The sequence below is a fragment of the Hypanus sabinus genome, chromosome 7 (genome assembly GCF_030144855.1).
Source record: "Hypanus sabinus isolate sHypSab1 chromosome 7, sHypSab1.hap1, whole genome shotgun sequence".
Lineage (NCBI taxonomy): Eukaryota > Metazoa > Chordata > Chondrichthyes > Myliobatiformes > Dasyatidae > Hypanus > Hypanus sabinus.
This window is the reverse complement of record NC_082712.1, coordinates 29,543,111-29,567,754: the sequence shown is the minus strand read 5'-3', so window position 1 is coordinate 29,567,754 and position 24,644 is coordinate 29,543,111. Positions and strand designations below refer to the sequence as shown.

At 40.8% G+C, this 24,644-nt stretch overlaps 1 protein-coding gene across 5 annotated transcripts in view; it reads left to right on the top strand.

The window, feature by feature from the left end:
• Positions 1-24,644, top strand: part of LOC132396626 (uncharacterized) — a 127,862-nt gene that overhangs the window by 79,127 nt on the left and 24,091 nt on the right. For all 5 annotated transcript variants that reach the window (XM_059974333.1, XM_059974329.1, XM_059974330.1 and 2 more), the window contains 5 exons: positions 1,285-1,413; positions 9,860-10,107; positions 16,663-16,831; positions 19,686-19,887; positions 21,147-21,277. In XM_059974333.1, coding sequence (XP_059830316.1) covers positions 1,285-1,413; positions 9,860-10,107; positions 16,663-16,831; positions 19,686-19,887; positions 21,147-21,277 — 879 coding nt within the window. The remainder of the gene's footprint in view (positions 1-1,284; positions 1,414-9,859; positions 10,108-16,662; positions 16,832-19,685; positions 19,888-21,146; positions 21,278-24,644) is intronic.

Genomic DNA, 24,644 nt, shown 5'->3' with positions numbered 1-24,644 from the left:
GTGAAGCTGACATATACAATCACTCAATCTCATCTTCCTCTAAGCTGTAAACTTATATAATTCCCTAATGATTTTTTCCGTTGTCAGCTTTTCCACCCATTTCGGTCCTGAAGTACTTTTTTGTCCTGAAGGACACAAGAAGTACTTGTGTAATTCTTTAAACTTTTTTGTCTCCATATCTTGCAATTTATAAGGAGTGTGAGCAAAATTAAAAATTAAATTGTGATTGCAGATACCTTGTGACTGTTGTAAAACCAAGTTCAAATAATTAGCAAACATCTCCTGACCCCAGCAAACAGGATTTTTAAGAGCCGTAGGCAGATTTAATTAAAAAGTGAATATCCCAGAAGAGAGTACAATGTGTTTAATGAGGATAAATCTGGCGAAGTGGTGAAATATACCCGATAAATGAAAGCTTATTCCACAAAAGCTTGCCCTGTGAAGGCATTTGATGTGATTTATATCTAAAAGCGGCACCAAGAGAGAATAATTATTTAACCTTGTATAGGGTGAACGACTGATTTGTCAACAGCAAGAATAGTACCATTATGAATGCAGATATCACCAGGTTTAAGAACAGTTATTCCCCCCCCCTCTCCCCCCCATACCCATCATCCATGCCCATGTCTGTCTGTCTATCTATACACACACACACACACGTGTTGTATATTGTTTATATATTTAGTTACTTGATTTCTTTTTTGGAATTGTACAATATGTTGTCTTTTGCACATTGGTTGTTTGCCTCTGTGCACAGTTTTTCATTGATTCTATTGTGTTTCTTTACATTTTCTGTAAATGGCTGCAAGGAAATGTATCAAGATTGTATATGGTGACACATATGTATTTTAGTAGTAGATTTACTTTAAAGTTTTGAATTTTGAACTGAACCATTGATATATAGTGTACTGTTCTCACTGGCCAGAATAAGTTTAGCAGCGGTTGCTTCCCTTTCCATATCCTTCCCCCAGCAACCTCCAGCAATGGAGCATCACAGTATTTACAACATTAATGGAAGTGGCCGGGGTGGGTGAGGAAGCCCCTTAATGGTATTACACACAGAGTGACAGCAAAAGGAATGTAATAACAGCATGGAAAGCATTGGCAATTAATGTAAAGAAAGTAAAGGTATTGCACAGTTCATTCTTGTTAATATTTTTATTGTAAATAAAGTATATTTATTTTGCTAAAAAAAGGTGGGCAGATATTTAATATTCGGTGGGTTGTTTACTATGTACTTGCAGCTACTCTGTTTGATTTGATAGTTATTTGTGATTTTGTCAGGAGTGGAAAAGAAGCTGTGGTGTTGAGTTCTAAAAAGGGAAAGGTGGTTGCCAAGCTGCCAGCCAGTGATGAAGCAGCGTCCATTCAAGGAGTGGCAGTCACCAAAGATTATTTTCTAATGGTCTGCAGGTGCGTATTGTGTAACACCAAGCTCTTGTTCAGTAACAACAAAGTGAGAAATAACTGAAGGATTTCGGCCCAAAACGTTCATAATACTCTTTTCCATAGATGCTACCTGGCCTGCTGAGTTCCTCCAGCATTTTGTGTGTTGCGGAGCTTTGGAGCTCTCTATGGGAGATTGTTTCCTTTATTAGAACTTGGTAGTTGTAATTAGGAGACCTGAGTGCAAATTACCTTTTTATGGTTTAACTGGAAGTAGTGAAAGTATTACAATTCTAATGTGCATAGACCAGAATTGTTAAATTTACATCAACAAAAATTTGTACATTCTGGTTATTGGAGCTAAAAATGAAAAATGGACATTTATAGTAGTATCATCATATCAGAACTGGAAAGATAGGTTCATATTTTTCAAAGTTTTAAGGAATTTTCTTAAAACAATTGTATTTTTACACTCTGATTTATTTAAGTCTTTGGCTACTATGTATATCCAATGTTTTCCATATTTTGGCAATTAATTATCCTTATTTTCTGGACATTACACTGTTCGCTATTTCCATTGTGTTTTCCATAGTAACTTTTCCTTATGAAGGGTATTCTGTTTAACAAAATATGATTTAAGTTATACTGTGCAGTTTTCATATTTATGAAAATTAAGCTACAATCCAAAGAACCACATTGATTTTCAAGCCCAATTTATTCTGAATGTAATTGATACTCTATGTAATAAATATTCTAGAATGTACTTGAAAACTTTTTCTTGAAATCATGACAATATTTCAAAATGGCACAGGTCATAAGACCATGAGACATAGGAGCAGAAATGGGCCATTCAGCCCATCGAGTCTGCTTCGCCATTCCATCATGGCTGATCTGAGATCCCAGCCAACACCAAACGCCTGCTTTCTCACTATAACTTTTGATGTCCTGATCAATCAGAAAACTATGGTCTTGGCTCCACAGGTGTCTATGGCAGAACGTTCCACAGATACACTATGGCTAAAAAAGTAATTCCTCCTTACGTCTGTTCTAAAGAGTCACCTCTCAATTTTGAAAGTGTGCCCTCTAGTGCTGGACATCTCCACCATAGGAAACACCTTCTCCACATCCACCTTATCTAGGCTTTCAAAATTCGGTAGGTTTCAATTAGATACCCCCAGATTCTTCTAAATTCTATTGAGTACAGGCCCACAGCTGCCAAACTCTCTGCATCTGTTAACCTCTTCATTCCTGGAATCATCTCCTCACTCTCTCCAATAAGAAATGGGACCCCAAACTGTTGACAATACCCCAAGTGTGGCCTGACTAATGTCTTATAAAGCCTCAGCATTATCTCCTTGTTTTTAAATTCTATTTCCTTTGAAATAAATGCCAACATTGCATTTGCCTCCTTTACTACAGCCTCAACCTGTAAATTAACCTTCTAGGAGTCTTGCACAAAGACTCCTGGTCCCTTCGGACCTCTGATGTTTGAATTTTCTCTCCATTTAGACAATAGCTGGCACTTTTGCTCTTTTTATCAAAATGTATTATCATACATTTCGCAACACTGTATTCCATCTGCCACTTTTTTGCCCATTCTTCCAATTTGTCCAAGTCCTGCTGCAATCACATTGCTTCCTCAGCACTACCTACCCCTCCACCTATCTTTATATCATTCACAAGTTTTGCCACAAAACCATCAATTCCTTTATTCAGATCCTTGACAAACAATGTGAAAAGTAGTCGTCCCAGTAGTGACTCCTGAAGAACACCACTAGTCACTGGCAGCCAACCAGCAAAGCCCCTTTTACTCCCACTTACTGCCTCCTACCTGTTAGCCATTCCACTGTCCATGCCAGTATCTTTCCTGTAATGCCTTAGGATTTTATCTTGTTAAACAGCCTTGTGTGTAGCACCTTATCAAACGCCTTCTGAAAATCGAAGTAAATGACATCCACTGCCTCTCCTTTGTCCACCCTGCTTGTTACTTCCTTGAAGAACACTAACAGATTTGTCAGGCAAGATTTCCTTTTACAGAAACCATGCTGACTTTGACTTATTTTATCATTAGTCTCCAAGTACCCCAAAACCTCATCCTTAATAATGGACTCCAACACTGTTCCAACCACTGAGATTAGGCTAACTGGCCTATAACTTCCTATCTTTTGTCTTCCTCCCTTCCTAAAGAGCGGAGGGTAATTTGAAATCATCCAGTCCTCCGAAACCATGCCAAAATCAAATGATTTTTGAAAGATCATGACCAATGCATCCATTCTCTCTCCAGCAACCTCTCCCAGAACTCTGGGATGTAGTCCATCTGACCTAGGTGACATTTCCACCTGAAGACCTTTGAGCTTGCTTGGCACATTTTCCTTTGTAATAGCAATGGCACTCATAGAAACTTAGAAACATAGAAAACCTATGGCAGAATACAGGCACTTCGGCCCACAAAGCTATGCAGAACGTGTCCTTAGAAATTATCTAGGGTTACCCATAGCTCTCTATTTTTTCTAAGCTCCATGTACCTATCCAGGAGTCTCTTAAAAGGTGTTATCGTATCTGCCTTCACTCGTTCTCGCCAAAGCTCCATTGAGCCAAAGCCCTCCCACTCTAGATCCCTCTACCTAATGCCCACTCTATAAAGCTGTCTCCTTTTAAACTCCTCTCACTGTTCTAACTGGCTGATGTCCACATGATTGTGCAAACTGCTGAAGAAATAAATCACTTGTTCCTGCTCCCCGATGCTCATGGACCTCTAGCACGCTGCTAGTGTCTTCCACAATGAAGACAGATACAAATTACCCATTTAGTTCACCTGCCATTCCTTTGTCCCCCATTACTACCTCACCAACATCATTTTCCAGTGGTCCAATATCAACTCTCACCTCCCTTTTTACACTTAATATTACTGGAAATAACTTCTGGTATCCTGCTTTATATTATTGACTAGTTTGCCTTCGTATTTTATCTTTTTAGCTACCTTCTGTTGGATTTTAAAAGCTTCCCAGTCATTCAACTTCCCACTCACTTTTGCTGCCTTATATGCACTTGGCTTTTATGTAGTCCCTAACTTCCCTTGTCAGCCGCGGCTGCCTCCCCCTACCATTTGAGAACTTCTTCCTCTTGGGACATATCTATCCTGTGCCTTGTGAACTACTCCCAGAAACTTCAGCTTTCTCTGCTCTGCCGTCATCCCCACTAGTATCTTCCTCTAATCCACCTGGGCAAGCTCCTTTCTCATGCTTCTGTAATTACCCTTATTCCATTGTGATACTGATATATGTGCCTTGTGCTTCGACCTCTCAAATTGCAGCATGGATTCAATCATATTATGATCACTGCCTCCTACTGGTTCCTTTGCATTAAGGTCCCTAATAAGATCTGGGTTTTACACAGCTTCCAATCTAAGATAGCCTTTCCCTGTATAGGCTCAAACACAAGCTGTTCAAAAAAGCCATCTCGTAGGCATCCAACAAATTCCCTCTCTTGTGATCCAACACCCTCCTGATTTTGCCAAACCCTTTGCATATTGAAGTCCCCTATTACAATTGTGATATTGCCCTTATTACATGACCTTTCCAAATCCCTTTGCAATCTCAACTCCACATCTTGGCTATTATTTTTTGAGGCCTATATATGATTTTCGTGAGTTTTTTTAACCCTTGCTCACTCCTGTAAGGCGTTGGTCATCTCCCACTCCTTATGCCACTCTGAAACAAATCTCCCACAAACTCATCTGGGTATCCTCTTCTGAAGGAAACTTTATACTTCAGGAGATTGTCACTATGGATCTCATGAATTTCCTCCCTTTAGTTCAGTCTACTACCGGGTGAAGGTGGTATTTCTATCGTTAGCTCCATGATATATCAGCACAGGATCAATGTCTGTTCACTCAAGTTGTATTAGCAAATTCCTGATTTGAAATCAACATCAGTATGAACTTGAAACCAAAATCTGAGTTTCAAATTAGTGGTACTTAAATCTGGATTTCTGACCTTGAATAAAATTCTCTTAAATGAGGCCTCTCCATATGTTCATCACCGGTGTGTCCTGAATGCCGTGTTCATCACCGGTGTGTTCATAGACAGTAGGTGCAGGAGTAGGCCATTTGGCCCTTCTAGCCAGCACCACTATTCACTGTGATCATGGCTGATCATACACAATCAGTACCCCGTTCCTGCCCTCTCCCCATATCCCTTGACCCTGCTATCTGTAAGAGCTCTATCTAACTCTCTCTTGAATGCATCCAGAGACTTGGCCTCCACTGCCTTCTGGGGCAGAGCATTCCACATATCCACCATTCTCTGGGTGAAAAAGTTTTTCCGCATCTCTGTTCTAAATAGCCTATCCCTTATTCTTAAACTGTGGCCTCTAGTTCTGGACTCACCCATCAGCGGGAACATGCTTTCTGCCTCCAGCGTGTCCAATCCCTTAATAATCTTATATGTTTCAATCAGATCCCCTCTCATCCTAAATTCCAGTGTATACAAGCCCAGTCGCTCCAATCTTTCAACATATGACAGTCCCGCCATTCCGGGAATTAACCTTGTGAACCTACGCTGCACTCCCTCAATAGCAAGAATGTCCTTCCTCAAATTTGGAGATCAAAACTGCTCACAATACTCCAGGTGGGGTCTCACCAGGGCCCTGTACAGCTGCAGAAGGACCCCTTTACTCCTATACTCAATTCCCCTTGTTATAAAAGCCAGCATGCCATTGGCTTTCTTCACTGCCTGCTATACCTGCATGCTTGATTTCATTGACTGATGTACAAGAACACCTAGATCTCGTTGTACTTCCCTTTTCCTAACTTGACTCCATTTAGATAGGAATCTGCCTTCCTGTTCTTGCCATCAAAGTGGATAACCTCACATTTATCCACATTGAACTGCATCTGCCATACATTTGTCCACTCACCCAACCTGTCCAAGTCACCCTGCATTCACATAACATCCTCCTGACATTTCACACTGCCACCCAGCTTTGTCATCAGCAAATTTGCTAATGTTACTTTTAATCCCTTCACCTAAATCATTAATGTATATTGTAAATAGCTGTGGTCTCAGCACCGAACCTTGCGGTACCCCACTGGTCACAGCCTGCCATTCCGAAAGGGACCCGTTAATCGCTACTCTTTGTTTCCTGTCAGCCAGCCAATTTTCAATCCATGTCAGTACTCTGCCCCCAATACCATGTGCCCTAATTTTGCCCACTAATCTCCTATGTGGGACTTTATCAAAAGCTTTCTGGAAGTCCAGGTACACTACATCCACTGGCTCTCTCTTGTCCATTTTCATAGTTACATCTTCAAAAAACTCCAGAAGATTATTCGAGCACGATTTTCCCTTCATAAATCCATGCTGACTCCGACTGATCCTTCTACTGCTATCCAAATGTGTCATAATTTCCTCTTTTATAATTGACTCCAGCATTTTTCCCACCACTGACGTCCGGCTAACCGGTCTATAATTCCCTGTTTTCTCTCTCCCTCCTTTCTTGAAAAGCGGGACAACATTAGCCACCCTCCAATCAGCAGGAACTGTTCCTGAATCTATAGAACATTGGAAAATGATTACCAATGCGTCCACAATTTCTAGAGCCACCTCTTTAATTACCCTGGGATGCAGACCATCAGGTCCCGGGGACTTATCAACCTTCAGACTCAACAGTCTATCCAACACTGTTTCTTGCCTAATATAAATTTCCTTCAGTTCATCCTTTACCCTAGTTCCTTTGGCCACTATTACATCTGGGAGATTGTTTGTGTCTTCCCTAGTGAAGACAGATCCAAAGTACCTGTTCAACTCGTCTGCCATTTCCTTGTTCCCCATAATAAATTCACCCGTTTCTGTCTTCAGTGGCCCAATTTTGGTCTTAACTATTTTTTTCTATTCACATACCTAAAGAAGCTTTTACTATCCTTTATATTCTTGGCTAGTTTACCTTTGTACCTCATTTTTTTCTTGGCGTATTGTCTTTTTATCTTCTGTTGCTCTTTAAAAGCTTCCCAGTCCTCTGGTTTCCTGCTCATCTTTGCTATGTTATACTTCTCTTTTATTTTTATACTGCCCTTTACTTCCCTCGTCAGCCACAGCCACCCATTACTCCCCTTAGGATCTTTCTTCCTCTTTGGAATGAACCGATCCTGCACCTTCTGCATTATTCCCAGAAATACCTGCCAATTTTGTTCCACTGTCTTCCCTGCTAAGGTATTGTTCCATTGAACTTTGGCCAGCTCCTCCCTCATAGCTCCATAGTTTCCTTTGTTCAATTGTAGTACTGACACATCCGATTTTCCCTTCTCCTTCTCAAATTGTAGGTTAAAACATATCATATTATGGTCACTACCTCCTAATGGTTCCTTTAGCTCGAGGTCCCTGATCAAATCCGGTTCATTGCACAACACTAAATCTAGAATTGCCTTCTCCCTGGTAGGCTCCAGTACAAACTGTTCTAAGAATCCATCTCAGAGGCACTCCACAAACTCCCTTTCTTGGGGTCCAATACCATTCTGATTCTCCCAGTCTACCTACTTGTTGAAATCCCCCATGACAACAGTATCATTACCTTTGTGACATGCCAATTTTAACTCTTCATTCAACTTACACCCTACATCCAGACTGCTGTTTGGGGGCCTGTAGATAACTCCCTGATGTACCATCATTAACTCTCTCTGAGACGTAAAGGCGAGATATCGGCTTTTATTGACTGGAAGAAAGAACAAGCAGTAGTTGATCACCATACTACATCCTGGAGAATGAGGGCCGGGCTCAGGCCTCAATCGCCTTTATACCGGGGTCTGTGGGAGGAGCCACAGGAGCAGTCAGCAGGGGCGTGTCCAGACAGGTATATGTAGTTCACCACACTCCCATTAGGGTCTTTCTACCCTTAGAATTTCTCAGTTCTATCCATACTGACTCTACATCCCCTGATTCTATGTCCCCCCCCCCCCCCGCAAGGGACAGAATATCATTCCTCACCAATAGAGCCACCCCACCCCCTCTGCCAGTCAGTCTGTCCTTTCAATAAGATGTATGTCCTTGAATATTCATTTCCCAGGCCATGTCTCTGTTATTCCCACAACATCGTACTTGCCAATTTCCAACTGAGCCTCAAGCTCATCTACCTTATTCCTTATACTTCGTGCATTCATATATAATTTAATTCGTTATTCCCCTCCCCTTTCATATCAATTCCTATTTCACTTTGCCATACTGTATGATCTCTTCTTGAGCTTTCTACTCCATTGATTCTGTTGACCTTTTTAACTTATTTTCACTTTCCCTTTAACTCCATCCTTATAATTCCAGTTCATCCCCTCCCCTCCACTACTTCATTTAAACACATCCGTGTTGCAGTGACAAACCTGTCTGCCAGAATGCTGGTCCCCCGCCTATTAAGGTGCAACCCGTCCCTTTTATACAATTCATCCCTACCTCAAAACATCTTAGTGGTCCAAGAAAGTAAATCCTTGCTTCCTGCACTAGTTCCTCAGCCACACATTCAGATCCATTATCTCCCTGTTCTTGCCCTCTCCTGCACGAGGAACTGGAAGCAAACCAGAGATAGCCACCCTGGAAGTCCTGCTTTTCAGCCTTCTTCCGAGTTCTCAGAAGTCCTGCTGCAGAATGTCCTTCCTCTTCTTCCCGATGTCATTTGTGCCGACATGCACTACCACTTCCGGCTGTTCACCTTCATCCTTGAGGATTCCCTGCAATCGGTCCGTGATGTCCTGGATCCTAGCACCAGGGAGGCAACACACCATCCTTAAATCTCGCCTATTGCCGCAGAAACCCCTTTCTGTACCTCTTACTATGGAGTCCCCTACTACCACGGCTCTTCCTGATGTCTGCCTCCTCGGCTCTGCTTCTGCACCAATTTTCAGCTCGCAAACCTGTCCGCCTCTCAGACTGGCAGTATCTTATGTCCTGACAGCTTCCAACAGGGTGAACCTGTATATGAGAGGTACGTCCCCTGGGGTCTCCTGTACTTTAAGCATCCTTTCCTTCCTCATTGTCGCCCCCTTTCTCTCTCCCGGTATCCTTGGTGTAACGACCTCACTGTAGGTCCTGTCCAGAAAACTCTCGTTTTCGCAGATGAACCTGAGGTCATCTAGTTCTTTCTTCACTGCTGCAACATGCTCCTTCAGAAGCTGAATCTGGACACACATTCCACAGCTGTAGCAGCCAGGGGCACCATCAGTGTCCCTGACCTCCCACATCATGCACGTAGCACACTGAATCAGCTTAGCGGTCATGTCTTCACCCTCTCCAATTGTGCCTGGCGTAGTCTCCTCCGTCAGCCTCCTCGCCGAAAACTCTCGAGCCAAAGACTAGCACTTTTCACACCAGGCACTTCCCTCGACCAGGCCGCTTCCCGTTGTGTTCTGAATGTTGTAATCATCACCGGCGTGTCGTGACTGCCGTGTTCATCACCAGTGAATTTTTTCCCATTTCTCGCACTGTTATTTCAGGTATCCATGCTCAAGGCTGCGTGAAGTACTCCACATTGAACTGTTTGGTGCGAAGACTTTTGCTTACGTCCGCACAGTAACAGGTTGTTGTAATCATCACCTTTCCTTCCTGTCTGTGAATGACTCAGGCTCTCATCTTGTGGCACTTTGCTGCTCTCTCAAAACAAATATCTCCAAGATTGTCTCCTGGAACCTAGAAACAGAAGACCACAAACACTTGGCTGCTTTCTCTTCAATAGCAGTTGCAGGCAAGTGATCTCTCCCCAAAATGTCGAGGATTGTATTTCAAAAAGTCTCCTTGCATGTTGAGAAATTAAGATGAACCAACAAATGATAATATCCTGGTGTTTTGTTTTACATCTGTTGTATGAGGTGACATCCATTGGTTATTGTTCCCACTATCAATGTTCATCACTAGTTCATGTTGTGAAGGAGAGATGGGGTGGGGTGGGAAACTGGGAAAGATAAAGGGTTCATTTGATGAGTGAAGCTGTAGACCCTGCCTGTTAGTTTGGCAATTGGCACCAAGCTTTTTAGAGCATGAAATCCAAACATCCACCCATCCACCTGCGCTTTCAGCCCTTCAAGATATGAGGCCCAGAAACGCCCAATTTAACCCTAGCCTAATCACGGCCTGATCTGTGCAGTCATTATAATTTATAATGACCAATTAACCTACTAACCAGTAGGTCTTTGTACTGTGGGAGGAAATCCACACAGGAATGGGGAGAACGTACAAACACCTTGCAGGCTACAGCGGGAATTGAACCTGGGTTGCTCGTACAGTAAAGCATTGTGCTAACCACTACGCTACTCTGCCGTGGACTGTGGGTGTAAGTTTTGTTCCAATAGCTTTCTCTGTCAGAACAACAAACTCTCTTAACAGTCCAGGCTCCTCACTGAAAATCTAAGTTTGCAACTGGAAACTGGAATTCAGTTTCAATCAGAGGCCACACAAGGTATTGCAGCAGCCAGAATCTGGAGCAACAAGCATTCTGCTGGAGGAAGCCCATGGGTCGAGCAGCAGGAGGAAAGGAATTTCCTGATGGTGGATTTCAACCTGAAGTGTTGACTGTTCCTTTCCTCCCACAAGTGCTGCTTCTGCGTTCCTCCAGGAGTTTGTTGCTCCTAGTCTTAATCAATTCAAATGGAACAGCTGAACAGTTACGGAGAATAGACAGAATTATTTTTAAGTAACAAATTAATTGAAATCATTTTCAGAAAAAACATCTCATTTCCTCATTTTTTCCTTTGTTGTTCAATGAATTGGCTGTTTCAAAATAACACATTGTAGTGAGTTATTCACATGCACCAACCACGTACAGTATTACCTTACCCTGCACTGCTCGTTTCTACCTCCTACCCAAAATCCATAAACCTAACTGTCCAGATAGGCCAATTGCTTCTGCCTGCTCCTGTCCCACTGAACTCTGTCTGACTCCATTTTATTCCCCATTTCAGTCCCTTCGCACCTGCATCAGCACACATGCTTTCTATCTCCTCAACAATGTTCAATTCCCTTGCCCTGATTGTCTTATTTTCACTGTGAATGTCCAGTCCATACACACTTCTAGTCCTTATCAAGAAGACCTTAAAGCTCTCTGCTTCTTTCTCAACAACAAACCTGACCAGTTCCTCTCTGCCACTCCTCCTCCTGGTGGAAATGGTCCTCAGCTTCACCAATTCTTCTTCCAGCTCCTCACACATACTCCAAACTCAGGGTGTAGCCTTGGGCATCCACATGAGGACCAGCTATGCTACTTTTTGATTGGCTACATAGAACAGTTTGTGTTCCATGCCTTCCATGATAATGCGCTCCAACTCTTTCTGTGTTTCATTGACAACGGCATTGGTGGTGTTTCTTGCACCCATGCTCTTCAATTTCATCAACTTTGCCTCCAACTTTCACCCTGCTCTTAAATTTACTTGGTACATTTCTCACTCCCCTTTCTTGATCATTTTGTCTCTCTCTCTGGAAACAAATTGTCTACTGATATCTTTTATAAACCTACCGACTCCCACGGCTAACTTGACTATATCTCTTCCCACTCTGTCTCCCACAAACGTGCGATTCCCTTTTCTCAGTTCCATTGCCTACACCATATTGGTTCTTAGGATGGGACTTTCCTTTGCAGGACATCAAAAGTGTCCCCTTCAAAGAATGGGATTTCCCTTCCTTCGCCGCTGATGTCCTTACTCAGATCTCCATTTGATGCACATACACACTCACCCCAACTTCCCATTGCCTTAACAGGGATAGAGTTCCTCTTGTCCTCACCTACCTACCACCCCATGAGACTCCACATCCCAAACATCATTCTTTGCAACTTCTATCATTTTCAATGGGCCCTACCACCAAACACATCTTTACATTCCACAACTTCACTTTCCACAAGGATTGCACTCTCTATGATTCCCTTATCCATTCATCCCTTCCCTCTAATCTCTATCCTGGCATTTATTCCTATAAGTGACAAAAACTCTACACTTGCCCATTCACCTCCAATTAGGGCTTCAAACAGTCCTTCCAGGTGAGGCAACACTTCCCCTGTGAATCTGTTGGGGCTGTGTACTGTATCTGGTGCTCCTGATGTGGCCTCCTCAACAATGGTTAGAACTGATGTAGATTTGGGAACCACTTTTTCTAGTAACTCCACTCCATCCACAAAAAGCAGGATTTTTTGGTGGCCAACCATTTTAATTCATACTCCTATTCCCGTTCCGACATGCCAGTCCATGGCCACCTCTTCTGCCATGATGAGTTACTCTCAGAGTGGAGGAGCAACACCACATATTCTGGCTTGATAGCCTCCCAACCTGATGGCATGAACATTGATTTCTCCAACTTGTGGTATTTTTCCCCCTTCCCTCCCCTCCTCTTCTAATCCTGACTCTGGTCTCTTACCTCTTCTCACCTGCCTGTCACCTCTCCCTGATGCCCCTCTTCCTTCCCTTTCTCCCATGGTCCACTCTCCTCTCCTATCAGATTCCTCCTTCTCCAGTCCTTGCCTTTTCCACCAAAACCTCTCAGCTTCTTACTTCATCCCTTCTCCCCCACCCACCTGGATTCACTTATCACCTTTCAGCTTGTTATCTTTCTCCTCCTCCCCACCTTTTTTATTCTGGATTATTTCCCTTTCCCTTCCAGTCTAGTGGAAGGGTCTTGGACAAAACATGGACTGTTTATTCATTTCCACAGATGCTTCCAGACCTGCTGTGTTCCTCCAGCATTTTGTGTGTGTGTTGCATATGACGTGGTAAATAGTCCTGCACAGCTCCTTCGGAAAGAGATATCAGCATCATTCCGGGTTGCTATTCTGCAAGTTTACAATTCTAACTCTTTATTGGAGTAATTAGTAAAAAGCTGAATCCCACTGTACATCTAAACAGGCTTGTATTGGTGGGAGACAACATGGATTTATGAAAGAAAAAGTATGTTCGGCAAACCTTTTAGTGTTTTTGAGAGAATTAATAAGGAGGGAATCGTTGAATGTAGTGTCTTTGGACTTGTATGTCTCAGTTAATAAGATGCCCCACAAAATTTGAATATAGTATAATTGGTTAATAATTGGTATAATTAGTATAATTGGTTAATAGAACATGGAAAAGTTCAGCACAGGAACAGACATTTGGTCCACAATGATGTGCAAACTAGTTAAACTGTAACTAAATTCCTTAACTAAACTAATTACCTCTACTTTCACAATGTCCATGTTCCTCCATTTTCTGCACTTTCACGTGCTGATCTAAGAATTGCCCTGGCATTTGTTGAAGGTCGGGTATTGAATGGAAAACAAGAGGAAGAAATAGAAGGTTCACTTTTAGGTTCAGACGCTGTGGACAGCAGTAAGCCTGTGAATGCTGCAGAAACCAATGCTGGAATCCTGACTGCTTGCAATCCACATCTGTGATTTGGCTGAGGGGACCAAATGTAATACAGCACTGCTGATGGCACAAAGCTGGGTACTAGAGTGGATTGTGAGGAGGGTGCAGAGAGACTTCAAGGGAATATAAATGAATGGACAAGACATGACAGATAACATATAATGATGGACAAGACATGACAGATAACATATAATGTGGGAAACTCAGTTCTGGAAGGAAAAAGTAGAGAAATAAATACTTCTCCTCATCAACCCTCTCCCACCTACCTACCTTCCCCTCACTTGACTAGAGTTATCACTTGCCAGTTAGTATGTGTTGATTCGTACTCATTCCTCTCCCTCCCCCGCCTTTTGATTCTGGCTTCTTCCCCTTTCTTTTCCGATCGTGATGAAGGGGGCCAAAACCTTGACTCTATTCCTTTTCATCCATGCCGCCGGACCTGCTGAGATCCTGCAGCATTTTGTGTGTGTGTGTGTGTGTGTCACTCTGGATTTCCAGCACCTGCAGAATCACTTATCTAAGAGTTTGTTTAACAGACTGAAGATTTATTGGTGTTCAAAGGAACCTGAGTGTCCTTGTCCTTCATATCAATCACTGAAAGTTAATGAGCTGGCATAAAAAAGCAGTTAGAAAAGCAAATACTACATTGGCTTTTAGTTCAAGAACACTTGAGTACAAGAGTAAAGACTGCTTCCTGCAATGATATAAGATCCTTGTGCAACTATACCTGATTATTGTGTTTGGTTTTGTTTCCCAGCCAAAGGAAGGATATATTTACACTGTAGGGTTTGCAATAAAGGTTCATCAGATCAATTCATGAGATGAAGTTATATTCTTTAAGCAGATCAGGTCCATGATTTCAATGTGAAAGAATTAAAGGTGCTTTTGTTGTTTTTATAAGGTTTGACAGGGTAGTTACAAGGATGATGTTTGCTTGAACTGAGTTGTCTAGAATTAAGAGTTAAGTTTCAAAATACAAGGGTAACTAACCAGAAGCAAGCTGATAATTTATTTTTGACTGAGAAATTGTGACTCTTTGAACTTATCTACACAGCAGGTCAATGAGGATTAGTCGGTCAGTCGAGAATGAAACTGACTGATCCTTGGATATTAAGGAAATGAAGGTTTATGGGGTTTCTGCAGGATAATTTCAGTGAGGTAAAAGATCATTCATGGTTCTATTGACTGGTGGAGCAGGCAGAATTGCATTCTTGCATCTATTTCTTTTTAAATCTTTTTAATGATTTTCAAATAAAACATAGTAACGATAGAAATACAGAGAGATTGGGAATACAAAGTTAATAGAGCAGTATATACAAGTATCAACTATTAATAACACAAATGTGCCAAATCTCCCAAACTCATCCTGTATTTATAATGAAAAAAAACTCAAATTTAAAAAAAATATATATAAAAAAAGCAACTAACTAATTTGAAAATAAACTGAAGGGAAAAAAAGGGCTATTGTATTACAACAGGTATAAACAGTAGTGTCAATAACTCCATTCCTCTATCCAAATAATTAAAGGTAATAAAAGAGGTTCGGGAAAGGTCAATTTAGCTCATATGAAAGTGTTGAATAAATGGTCTCCAGGTTTCTTCAAATTTAATCAAAGGATCAAAAATAACACTTCTAATTTTCTCTAAATTTAAACAAGATATAGTTTGGGAAAACCATTGGAATGTAGTTGGAGGATTAATCTCTTTCCAGTTCAATAAAATGGACCTTCTGGCCATTAATGTACCAAACACAATCATCCGACAAGCCGATGGGGATAAATGACTATTATCCACCATTGGTAAGCCAAAAATTGCAGTAATAGGGTGAGTGTAAATTAATACTCAAAACTGTTGAAAGAATACCAAAAATATCGTTCCAATATTTCTCCAAAAGTGGGCAAGACCAAAACATATGAGTCAAAGAGGCTACTTTGGAATGGCATCTATCGCAGATAGGATTAATATGAGAGTAAAAAGGAGCAAGTTTGTCCTTCGACATATGAGCCCTATTCACCACCTTTAAATTGTATCAACACGTGTTTAGTACATATAGAAGAAGAGTTAACTAAATGTAAAATTAATTTCCCATTTCTCTGTAGGTAAGGAAAATTGAAGTTTTTCCCATTCATTCTTAATCTTATCTGATATATCTGGCTGTGTTTTCATGATCATATCATAAATGGTTGCTATTAAACACTTCTGATAAGGGTTTAAACCTAAAAAAATTTCTGTGATATACGTTGGGTATGAATTCGGAAAAGTCTGTAACATATTATCCCAAAAGTTTCTAATTTGTAAGTATCTAAAAAATGGGATCTGGGTAAATTATATTTATTAGACAACCGTTCAAAAGACATTAAACAGTTATCCATGAATAAGTCGCGATCTATTTCTTAGGTTGTTGCAGGTAGTTACATTCTTAAGTACTTCCCTGCTAAAGACTTCATGTAGATTATTTAATCAGTATGCATAAGAAAATCATCTTGACAGATTGTTGATGAGCAAAATATTTGAATTACATCGGTTAATTAATGTAGGAACTTACTCAGTGTTTGGTTGTAACAGTATCCTGTTAGTCAATGTTAAATCTCTTAAAAGACTTTGTTAAATTGAATAAATAGCTCAGCTAAAATACTACTATAAATATTATAGTAGTCTCCACAAAGATCAATTAGCAATGCCAAGCACACACTTCTGACTCTTATTAAGTAATTTTGTTGAAAATGAACGTGGGTATAAATCAGACAGGTCTAGTTGTAGGTCTAGGTAGAAAACCATTCTTGTTGATAGAACCACACCAGTATCGGGTGACAGCATATAAGGATAAGGGAGAGCGGAAATCAGTGTCATTTGCAGACAATTAATTATATATTTTCACAAATATGTCTAAATAAGCAATAGTCATTTCAATATTTCAGGGACATGCCTTGACTTGCGTTTCTGTCTGGCAATCTGCAATGGAGAGAACTTTCTGCGGGTGTGGAACTTGGCTTTGAGGATAAATGATCAATCACTAGCCGTCACTACAAGTAATATGAAGAAGGCTGAAGGCATTGTAGAAATCACTCCCATGAAGAATAATCCCAGGTGAGGTTTCGATGTCCAGGATTTATTTCATTGATAAAATTATTTTTGTAAACAATAGCTATGTTTGTTTGCCCTCCATTAAGTGAAAATGTGATCAGTATTGGTCAACAAAAGGGAAATTGCAAAGGTTATTGAATATTTCAGTGGAAGTGTTAGATTTTACTTTATCTTTGAGCATTGGATTGGGAGAGCATCCTTACAGATTAAAAAGTGCAATGGTAATCCGTCCCACTCCACCCTCCCTTCATCTAAGGTGCGTTCTAAAACCTAAATTGTTAACCCAGCTCTCGGTGATCTGGCCTCACATACTCTTGTCTTACTGTCCAAGTGATACTCCTATGAAGTACTTTAGGATGTCTTACTGTCATCTATGAGTTCTTATGAAAAGGACATATCAGAAAACACTGTTCTACCCATTTCATGATGCATTTAAGTATCATGCATTTGCAACACTTGTACTCCCTGGGTTATGAATGACTGAACCTTGGACCCAAGCATTTGGGAGACAGCAGGATGGATGGGCCAGAATTGATGGTTTCTATGGAGTTGTGGGCATCCTCTGCCAAGTGGGAACAGGGCATTTCTCTCCTTGTCCCTCTCCACACCACTTAGCCCAGAACAATTAGGGGTTGGGTCAACCCAGGCAGAGGTGGGACCGCTGAGCAGAAATGCTTACTCACTGTGTCAGCTGATGGCTACTCTTCTCATGCCTGTTTGATGTCCCCTGTGCTTTCTCACTCTCCTGTCACAGCTGTTCTGTTCCTTTCTGATTTACGACCAGTTTGGTTCATGAACGGAACCCTATCTTAATCTGGAGGGCCCTGCACTGTTTATCTTATGCAGAATGAAACAGCTGGTGGGGTGGGGATACCTCTCTACCAAAGGAGGTGTATGGTGCTTTTTCCTTGGGCAAGGTGTGGCACCTGCTTAGCGCCCCCCCCCCCCCCCCCGCCGATCAGGGTAACGTGAAGCCATAGGAGCAGGTGGTGCATATCACAGGTCCTGGTTATGTGACCACTGATGTCAAGCAGACAATCTGTGAGGAGTATTGTTAATGGCCAGGGTCACCCGTCTTATGAAAACAATGGCTAGGAGAAGGCAATGGCAAACCACTTCCGTAGAAAATTTGCCAAGAACAATCAAGGTCATGGATAAGAAAAGAATAAGAACAACAGTGTGAAGGGGCTCTTCCCCACAGGCAAAGACAGATCGTAGACCATGATTGCCCACGTCATACAACACAGTCTATAATGATGAATATGGCTAAATGTTAGATCCAACGCTCCTGAGCTAGAACAGAGATCTCCTGGTCCTTACCTTCCACCCTCCAGCCTCTGCATTCAGTGGATCATTTGTTACAATTTTCACTAGCTTCAACAATTTGGAGAGATTGATCCAGTTGTTACTCCTTGTTCCACTCCTCCTCTCTGCCAACCACCACCCATTTTATGGCACACTCTCACACAACCATAGGAGGAGTAACACCTGTCCTTCCACTTCTTCCCTTCCCAAACAGTTTTCCAAATCCTCTGCATCCCTTCCAATCCAGTGTACTGGACTTGGTGGTCACAATGTGATTGTTGTATGATACATTGAAGAAGCCAAATGCAGAGTGGATGACAACTTTGTGAAACACCTGCACTCAGCATGCAGGAGTGAACTGTTGCTTCTAATTACTTGCTACCTTAATTCCCCATCCCTCTCAAACTCTGACCCCTCTGATGCACTGTTACAACAAGGCCCAACAGAAGCCTGAAGAGCACCACCACACCTTATGCACATGGTAACCTGTAGGACTCAATATAAATTCTAGAACTTTAGATAACTCCTGCTCTTGATATCAAACAGGCCACTTGACATCCCATTCCTTTATTCTTCTTTCTCCCGTTGTAATCTTAGGCCTATCATGTCCCAGCAGGCCGGTTGTTACATAAACTGTGCAACATTAGCGCCACAGTACCATAGAAATTAGCGCGACACTATTACAGCTCAAGGTGTTGGACTTTGGAGTTTAATTCCAGTGTCCTCTATAAGAAAGTTTATACGTCCTTCTTGTATGCATGGACATTCTCCAGTTTCCTCTCTCAGTCCAAAAACTTAACCGGTTAGTAGGTTGATTGGTCATTGTAAATTGTCCTGTGATTGAGCTATAGGGTTAAATTGGTGAGCTGCTGGGCGGCTCGGCTCAGTGGGCTGGAAAGGCCAGTTCTGCGCTGCAACTCTAAATTTAAAAAAACTAAAATTAGGAACACGTTAGAGCTTAACTACCTCTTTAATACCACATTTTTTCATCCTGTCAGAGAAATTCTCTTGTTCCATCCACTACCCTCCACACCTCCTCTCTCTACACTGCTTGTTTCTCTCTTCCTCAGTGCTGATGAAGGGTCTGACTGAACTGTTATCTGTTTCTCTTTATCTGCATAAGATATTGTTTGGCATGTTGAATTTTTCCGGCATTTTCTGCTTTTATTTCCAATTTTCTGCATCTACAAGGTTTTGAAAAAAAAATTTAATTGATGACTATTTTCATTTTGGTCTAAGTGGACAACTTTTGTTCCTAATTACATTCATGTGATGGTTTTGCTAATACTTATTAAAATAATGCTCATGATGTATTTATCATGCTAGGTATCATGTACATTTCTACAGTTGATCACAAATTTTCAGAAACAGCATAAATCTTTGAGAATGTGACCTGGACTAGAAAACAGGGAAAAGAGAATCCACCTGTAATTCCATCTCTAGGAACTAACAATAAATCACTTCGGTGTTATTTTAAAACAGGAAATAAAAGGTTCTGTAACAAAAAGTGTTTATTCCTTAGATTTTTATATTTCTGTATTACTTTTTTCAGTTATGCTGTATGCAGGAGTTTAAATTCTGAAGTTATATCGATCTGGAACATAAGAAAATCCAAGTATAAGGGCCAGGCAGTCCAAATGGAGAGGGGTTTGGTTGACAGTACAAACATTGTACTGGTGAGAGATACAAAACTCTACATCCTTTCCGATAAGGGCACAACCACTCATGCTGAAACACCTCGGCCCATTTTCCAGGTACTTATATCTGTCTTTTATTTCCTTTGACTACTCTAAAGCAAAATTATATATATGATCAACTTGGATTGGGTGAAAAATATAGTGTGATTCAGTGGGATAGCACTGACCATATAAAATAGTTGAAAGCATCCTTTTCAACCAAAAGAAAATTGTAAGAGGTATGTAGCATTGACAAGATTTACAACAAGTTTTATCCTCTATGCCATTAATTAGATCCCAGCCTGAGCGTACCTCATGGAAATTCAGTATATTGCTTGGAGATAGAAAATCTAGCCCATAAAATGCTACAAAGGTCCAATTATGAGTGGTTGCATGTTCTCTAGATATTAGTAGCTCAGATTATTTGTGTGAACACGAGTTCAATAATGCAAATCAGGACTTTTTTATGGCTTAGCCACTTCCATCGTCCTGCAATGTTCAGTCCCATCCAGTTGCTGTCTAAAGCAGCACCTGGATTCCTTGTTAATTATGAAATCCTAAACATCCCTATATTTAAAAAAAGCTGTTCCTAAATATCTACAAGTTTAACTAAGTATTTGGTCATACTGTGAAATTTGTTTATGTCTTGCACTGTACTGCAGCCACAAAGTAACAAATTTCATGTCATAAGACAGTGATAATAATTCTGATTGTGATATGCAGTAACTTCTCTGTTTGGAAATATGAGACATGTCAAATTGCGTCTGCAAAATCCTTGGTGTACTTTGTTGTAAGTTGTTCTTATCTCTTTGCCCCATAATTTATTCTTCATCACTTTGACTTCAATCCCACTCAAACTCAATATTCAAGACTCCATGACCTTTATCACTGTGATTAAGACTTTTCACTAAATTATAATGGCTCTCATCTGTTCATTTTCTACAATTTACCCCTTAGTGATAAATCCCAAAGATGAGCTTGAAGGATTGTTAACGGATGATGCATGACTCTACTTTCCCAACATTTACCTTGCTGCTCCTATCTGCTTGGGTGATATACCTTGTCCTTACTGAGTACCCATTTCCTCTCATTGGAAAGTCTATTCCATTTTTTCCAGTCCCATCACAATGACTACATTCTCTGCCAATACTTTCTCCAATTACTCCCGTCCAACTATTTTCTCACAGTCTGATTAAAAAGATTGTTTAAACCTTTGCACTTTTTCTGCCTATGATTATTAGCCTGAACCTACTGAGCATTTCATTAACTTCTGTTTTTCTTCCAGTTTCCAGTATGGAATAATCTTGTAAATTTATCATTTACTTTCTTTATTTCAGACTCTCCTGATGTATGATCTTCTAAAGAAAAAATACACAACAAAGTTGACTGGTCTGTACATTATCCCAAGCCCTAAACATGAATACAGAATCTTGGAAGGGGAACTACTCCTTGGGTTATCTGAATACAGGTGAGGATGAGTGACAAATACTTTGAAATGCAATTAAAAGCTGAAAATATATTCATTTCTCCTTGGGTTATAGTATACAAACTCAAATGATAGGTCAGGCTCCTCATTGAAATGGAGCGTGTTTAATGCCTATGAACTGTTAGTCTTTTGTACAGATGAAGCAATACATTGGGTTAATGGCAGGTTCTCTTAGATAATCAACTACTGCTGTGAAAGGACAAGTTTGATTCTGACAGAGCATTTCTCTACATTTTATTGATGCTATGTCTTGTTATGCATTCACACTTGCTGTGCAGGAAATTTTTAAGATAAACATTTTTACATTGCTTTATTATTTAAATTCCATGCAAAGGGGCATAGGTATATTCCCAGTAAAAGTACTTCCAAGGCAAATTTGAAGGTCCATTGACTCCAGCTTGGACTGATGTGAAACTTACAAAATTTATTGCCAGCTGTCACATATTGAGCATCAGTAGAATGATACTGGACCAAGTTCTCATTGTGGATCTTAAAATTAAATGTTTATCTTGGCATGTTGGTGATGGAATCAAATTTACTATGACCCACTGTGTTCTTGGTTGATAGATTAGTTGGGCTCTGCAAATTACAATTGTGAGTGGGTGCTGGTAAAGTTGGTGATAAGTTGATGGGCATGTGAGAGAAAATAGATAACAGAGAAATAAGTGGAGGAATGGTATAGCAGTGAGAAGTGACCAATTGTGATAATGGCCTTAAGACTTCTGCCATTGTCATAAGGAAGTAGGATATAACTTGTGGGGCCACATAATGTTGGATCCTTCCCATTGTCCAGGGTCAATTCAGGTGGTACCTACGTAGGAATCTGGAGGGCTGAGCAGGCTTACTGCATGAACCTGATTGGTATTCTGTAACAGAGCTGGCTTCCAGTGAGATGGGACTTAAGGAGGTGCACATGCCCAGTACACCCTGAAAACCTTTTGATTATTTGCTATTGACAAAGCTTTATCACCTTTTACTTTAAAATGTTCTTATCATCAAGATTGAAACAATTTTGGAAAACACATAATTTGTCATTTGTCAGCCCAGACCTAAATGTTGAATTGACTTGGGAGTGGAAATGAACATCTTGAAACGATTAGTGAACATCTCTTCTCCTGACCTTATGATGGAAGGAAGGTCAACGATGAAGCAGCTAAAGATGGCTAAGCTGCTGCTGTGATCTTGTCTGGCCCCTTATCCTTGAAGTTAATCAAATAAGCAGAAGACCAGCTTCTGTCATACTGGGAATCTCAGGAGGAAGTCAAGGTGAATCACCCAATCAGTACTTCTGGAATGCTTCATCTTTAGCACTTGTGTGCTGGGACCTGCTGTTATTGAGAAGCTAAAGTCAGATGTATCAGTATTATAATCGAGTAAAGGGAATAACAGAGGTGTAAGAGAGGAGTTGGTCAGAATTGGTTAGAAAAGAACACTGGTGGGATGATGGCGAAACAACAATGGCTGGAATTTCTAGAAGCAATTCAGAAGGCAAAGGACATCCCAAACAGGAATAAGTATTCTAAAGGAAAGATGACACCTGTGGCTAATAAGAGAAGTCAATGCTAACATAAAAGATAAAGAGAGGGCATATAATAGAGCAAGGATTAGTGGGAAGTTAGAGGATTGGGAAGCTTTTAAAAACCAAACAGAAGAGAACTAAAAAAGTTATTAATAAGGTAAAGATGGAATATGAAAGTAAGCTAGCCAATAATATTAAAGAGGATACCAAAAGTTTTTTTTCAGATACATGTGTAAAAGTGAGATGAAGGTGGTTATTGGACTGCTGGAGAGGTAGCAATGGGAGGCAAGGAAATGGACAAAATGACTAAATATTTTGCATCAGCCTTCACTGTGGAAGACACTAGCAGTATAATGGGTTCCAGATATCAGGGTGCATGAAGTGTGTGAAGTTAGCATAACTAGACAGAAGGTTCTTTGGAAACTGAAAGATAGATAAGTCACCTGGACCAGATGATGTACACCCCAGAGTTCTGAAAGAGGTAACTTAAGAGATTGTAGAGACACTAGTAATGATCTTTCAAGAATCACTAGATCCTGGAATGGTTGTGGAAGACTGGAAAATTGCAAATGTCATTCCACTCTTCAAGAAGGGAGAGAGGCAGAAGAAAGGAAATTATAGGCCAGTTAGTCTGACCTTAGTGGCTGGGAAATTGTTGGAGTTGATTATGAAGGATGAAGTCTCCGGGCACTTGGATGCACATGATAAAATAGGCCATGGTCAGCATGATTTTCTCAAGGGAAAATCTTGCCTGAAAAACCTGTTGGAATTCTTTGAAGAAATAACAAGCAGGAAATAAGAATCAGTTGATGTTGTATACTTGGAGTTTCAGAAGGGGCCACTCATGAGGCTGCTTAACAAGCTACGAGCCCTTGGTATTACAGGAAAGATTCTAGCATGGATAAAGCAGTGGCTAATTGGCAGGAGGCAAAGTGTGGGAATAAAGGGAGCCTTTTCTGGTTGGCTGCCAGTGACTAATGATGTTCCACAGTGGTCCGTGTTGGGACCAATTCTTTTTATGTAACGTGTTAATGATTTGGAAGATGGAATTTAAGAGTTTATTGCCAAAGTGCAGATGATATGAAGATAGGTGGGGAGGCAGTGAGTTCTGAGGAAATAAGCTACAGACGGACTTGGGCAGATTAGGAGAATGGACAAAGAAATAGCAGATAGAATACAGTCGGGAATTGGATGATCATGCACTTTGTTAGAAGAAATGAAAGGGTTGACGATTTTCTATATGGAGGGAAAATATTTTAAAAACTGAGACACAAAGGGATTTGGGAGTCCTTGTGCAGGATTCCCTAAAGGTTAAATTGCTGATTAAGTCTGTGGCAAGGAAGGCAAATACAGTACAATGTTAGCGATCATTTCAAGAGGATTAGAATGTAAATGCAAAGATGTAAAGTTAAGACTTTATAAAGCACTGGTGAGACCTCACTTGGAGTATTGTGCGCAGTATTGGGCCCTTTAGAAAGGATGTGCTGAAACTGGAGAGGGTTCAAAAGAGTCTAGGATTGAATGACTTGTCATATGAAGAGCGATTGGTGGCTCTGGAGCTGCATTCACTGAAATTCAGAAGAATGAGGGGTGAAACCTGTGGAATGGTGAAAGGCATTGATAGAATGGATGTGGAGAGAATGTTCCCAATGGTGAGAGAGTTTAAGACCAGAGGACATAGCCTCCGAATAGAGTAGAATGGAAATGAGGTGGAATTTCTTTAGCCAGAGAATGGTGAATCTGTGGAATTCTTTGCCAAAAGCAGATATGGAGGCCAAGTCTTTATGTGCATTTAAGGCAGACGTTGATAGATTCTTGATTGGTCAGGGC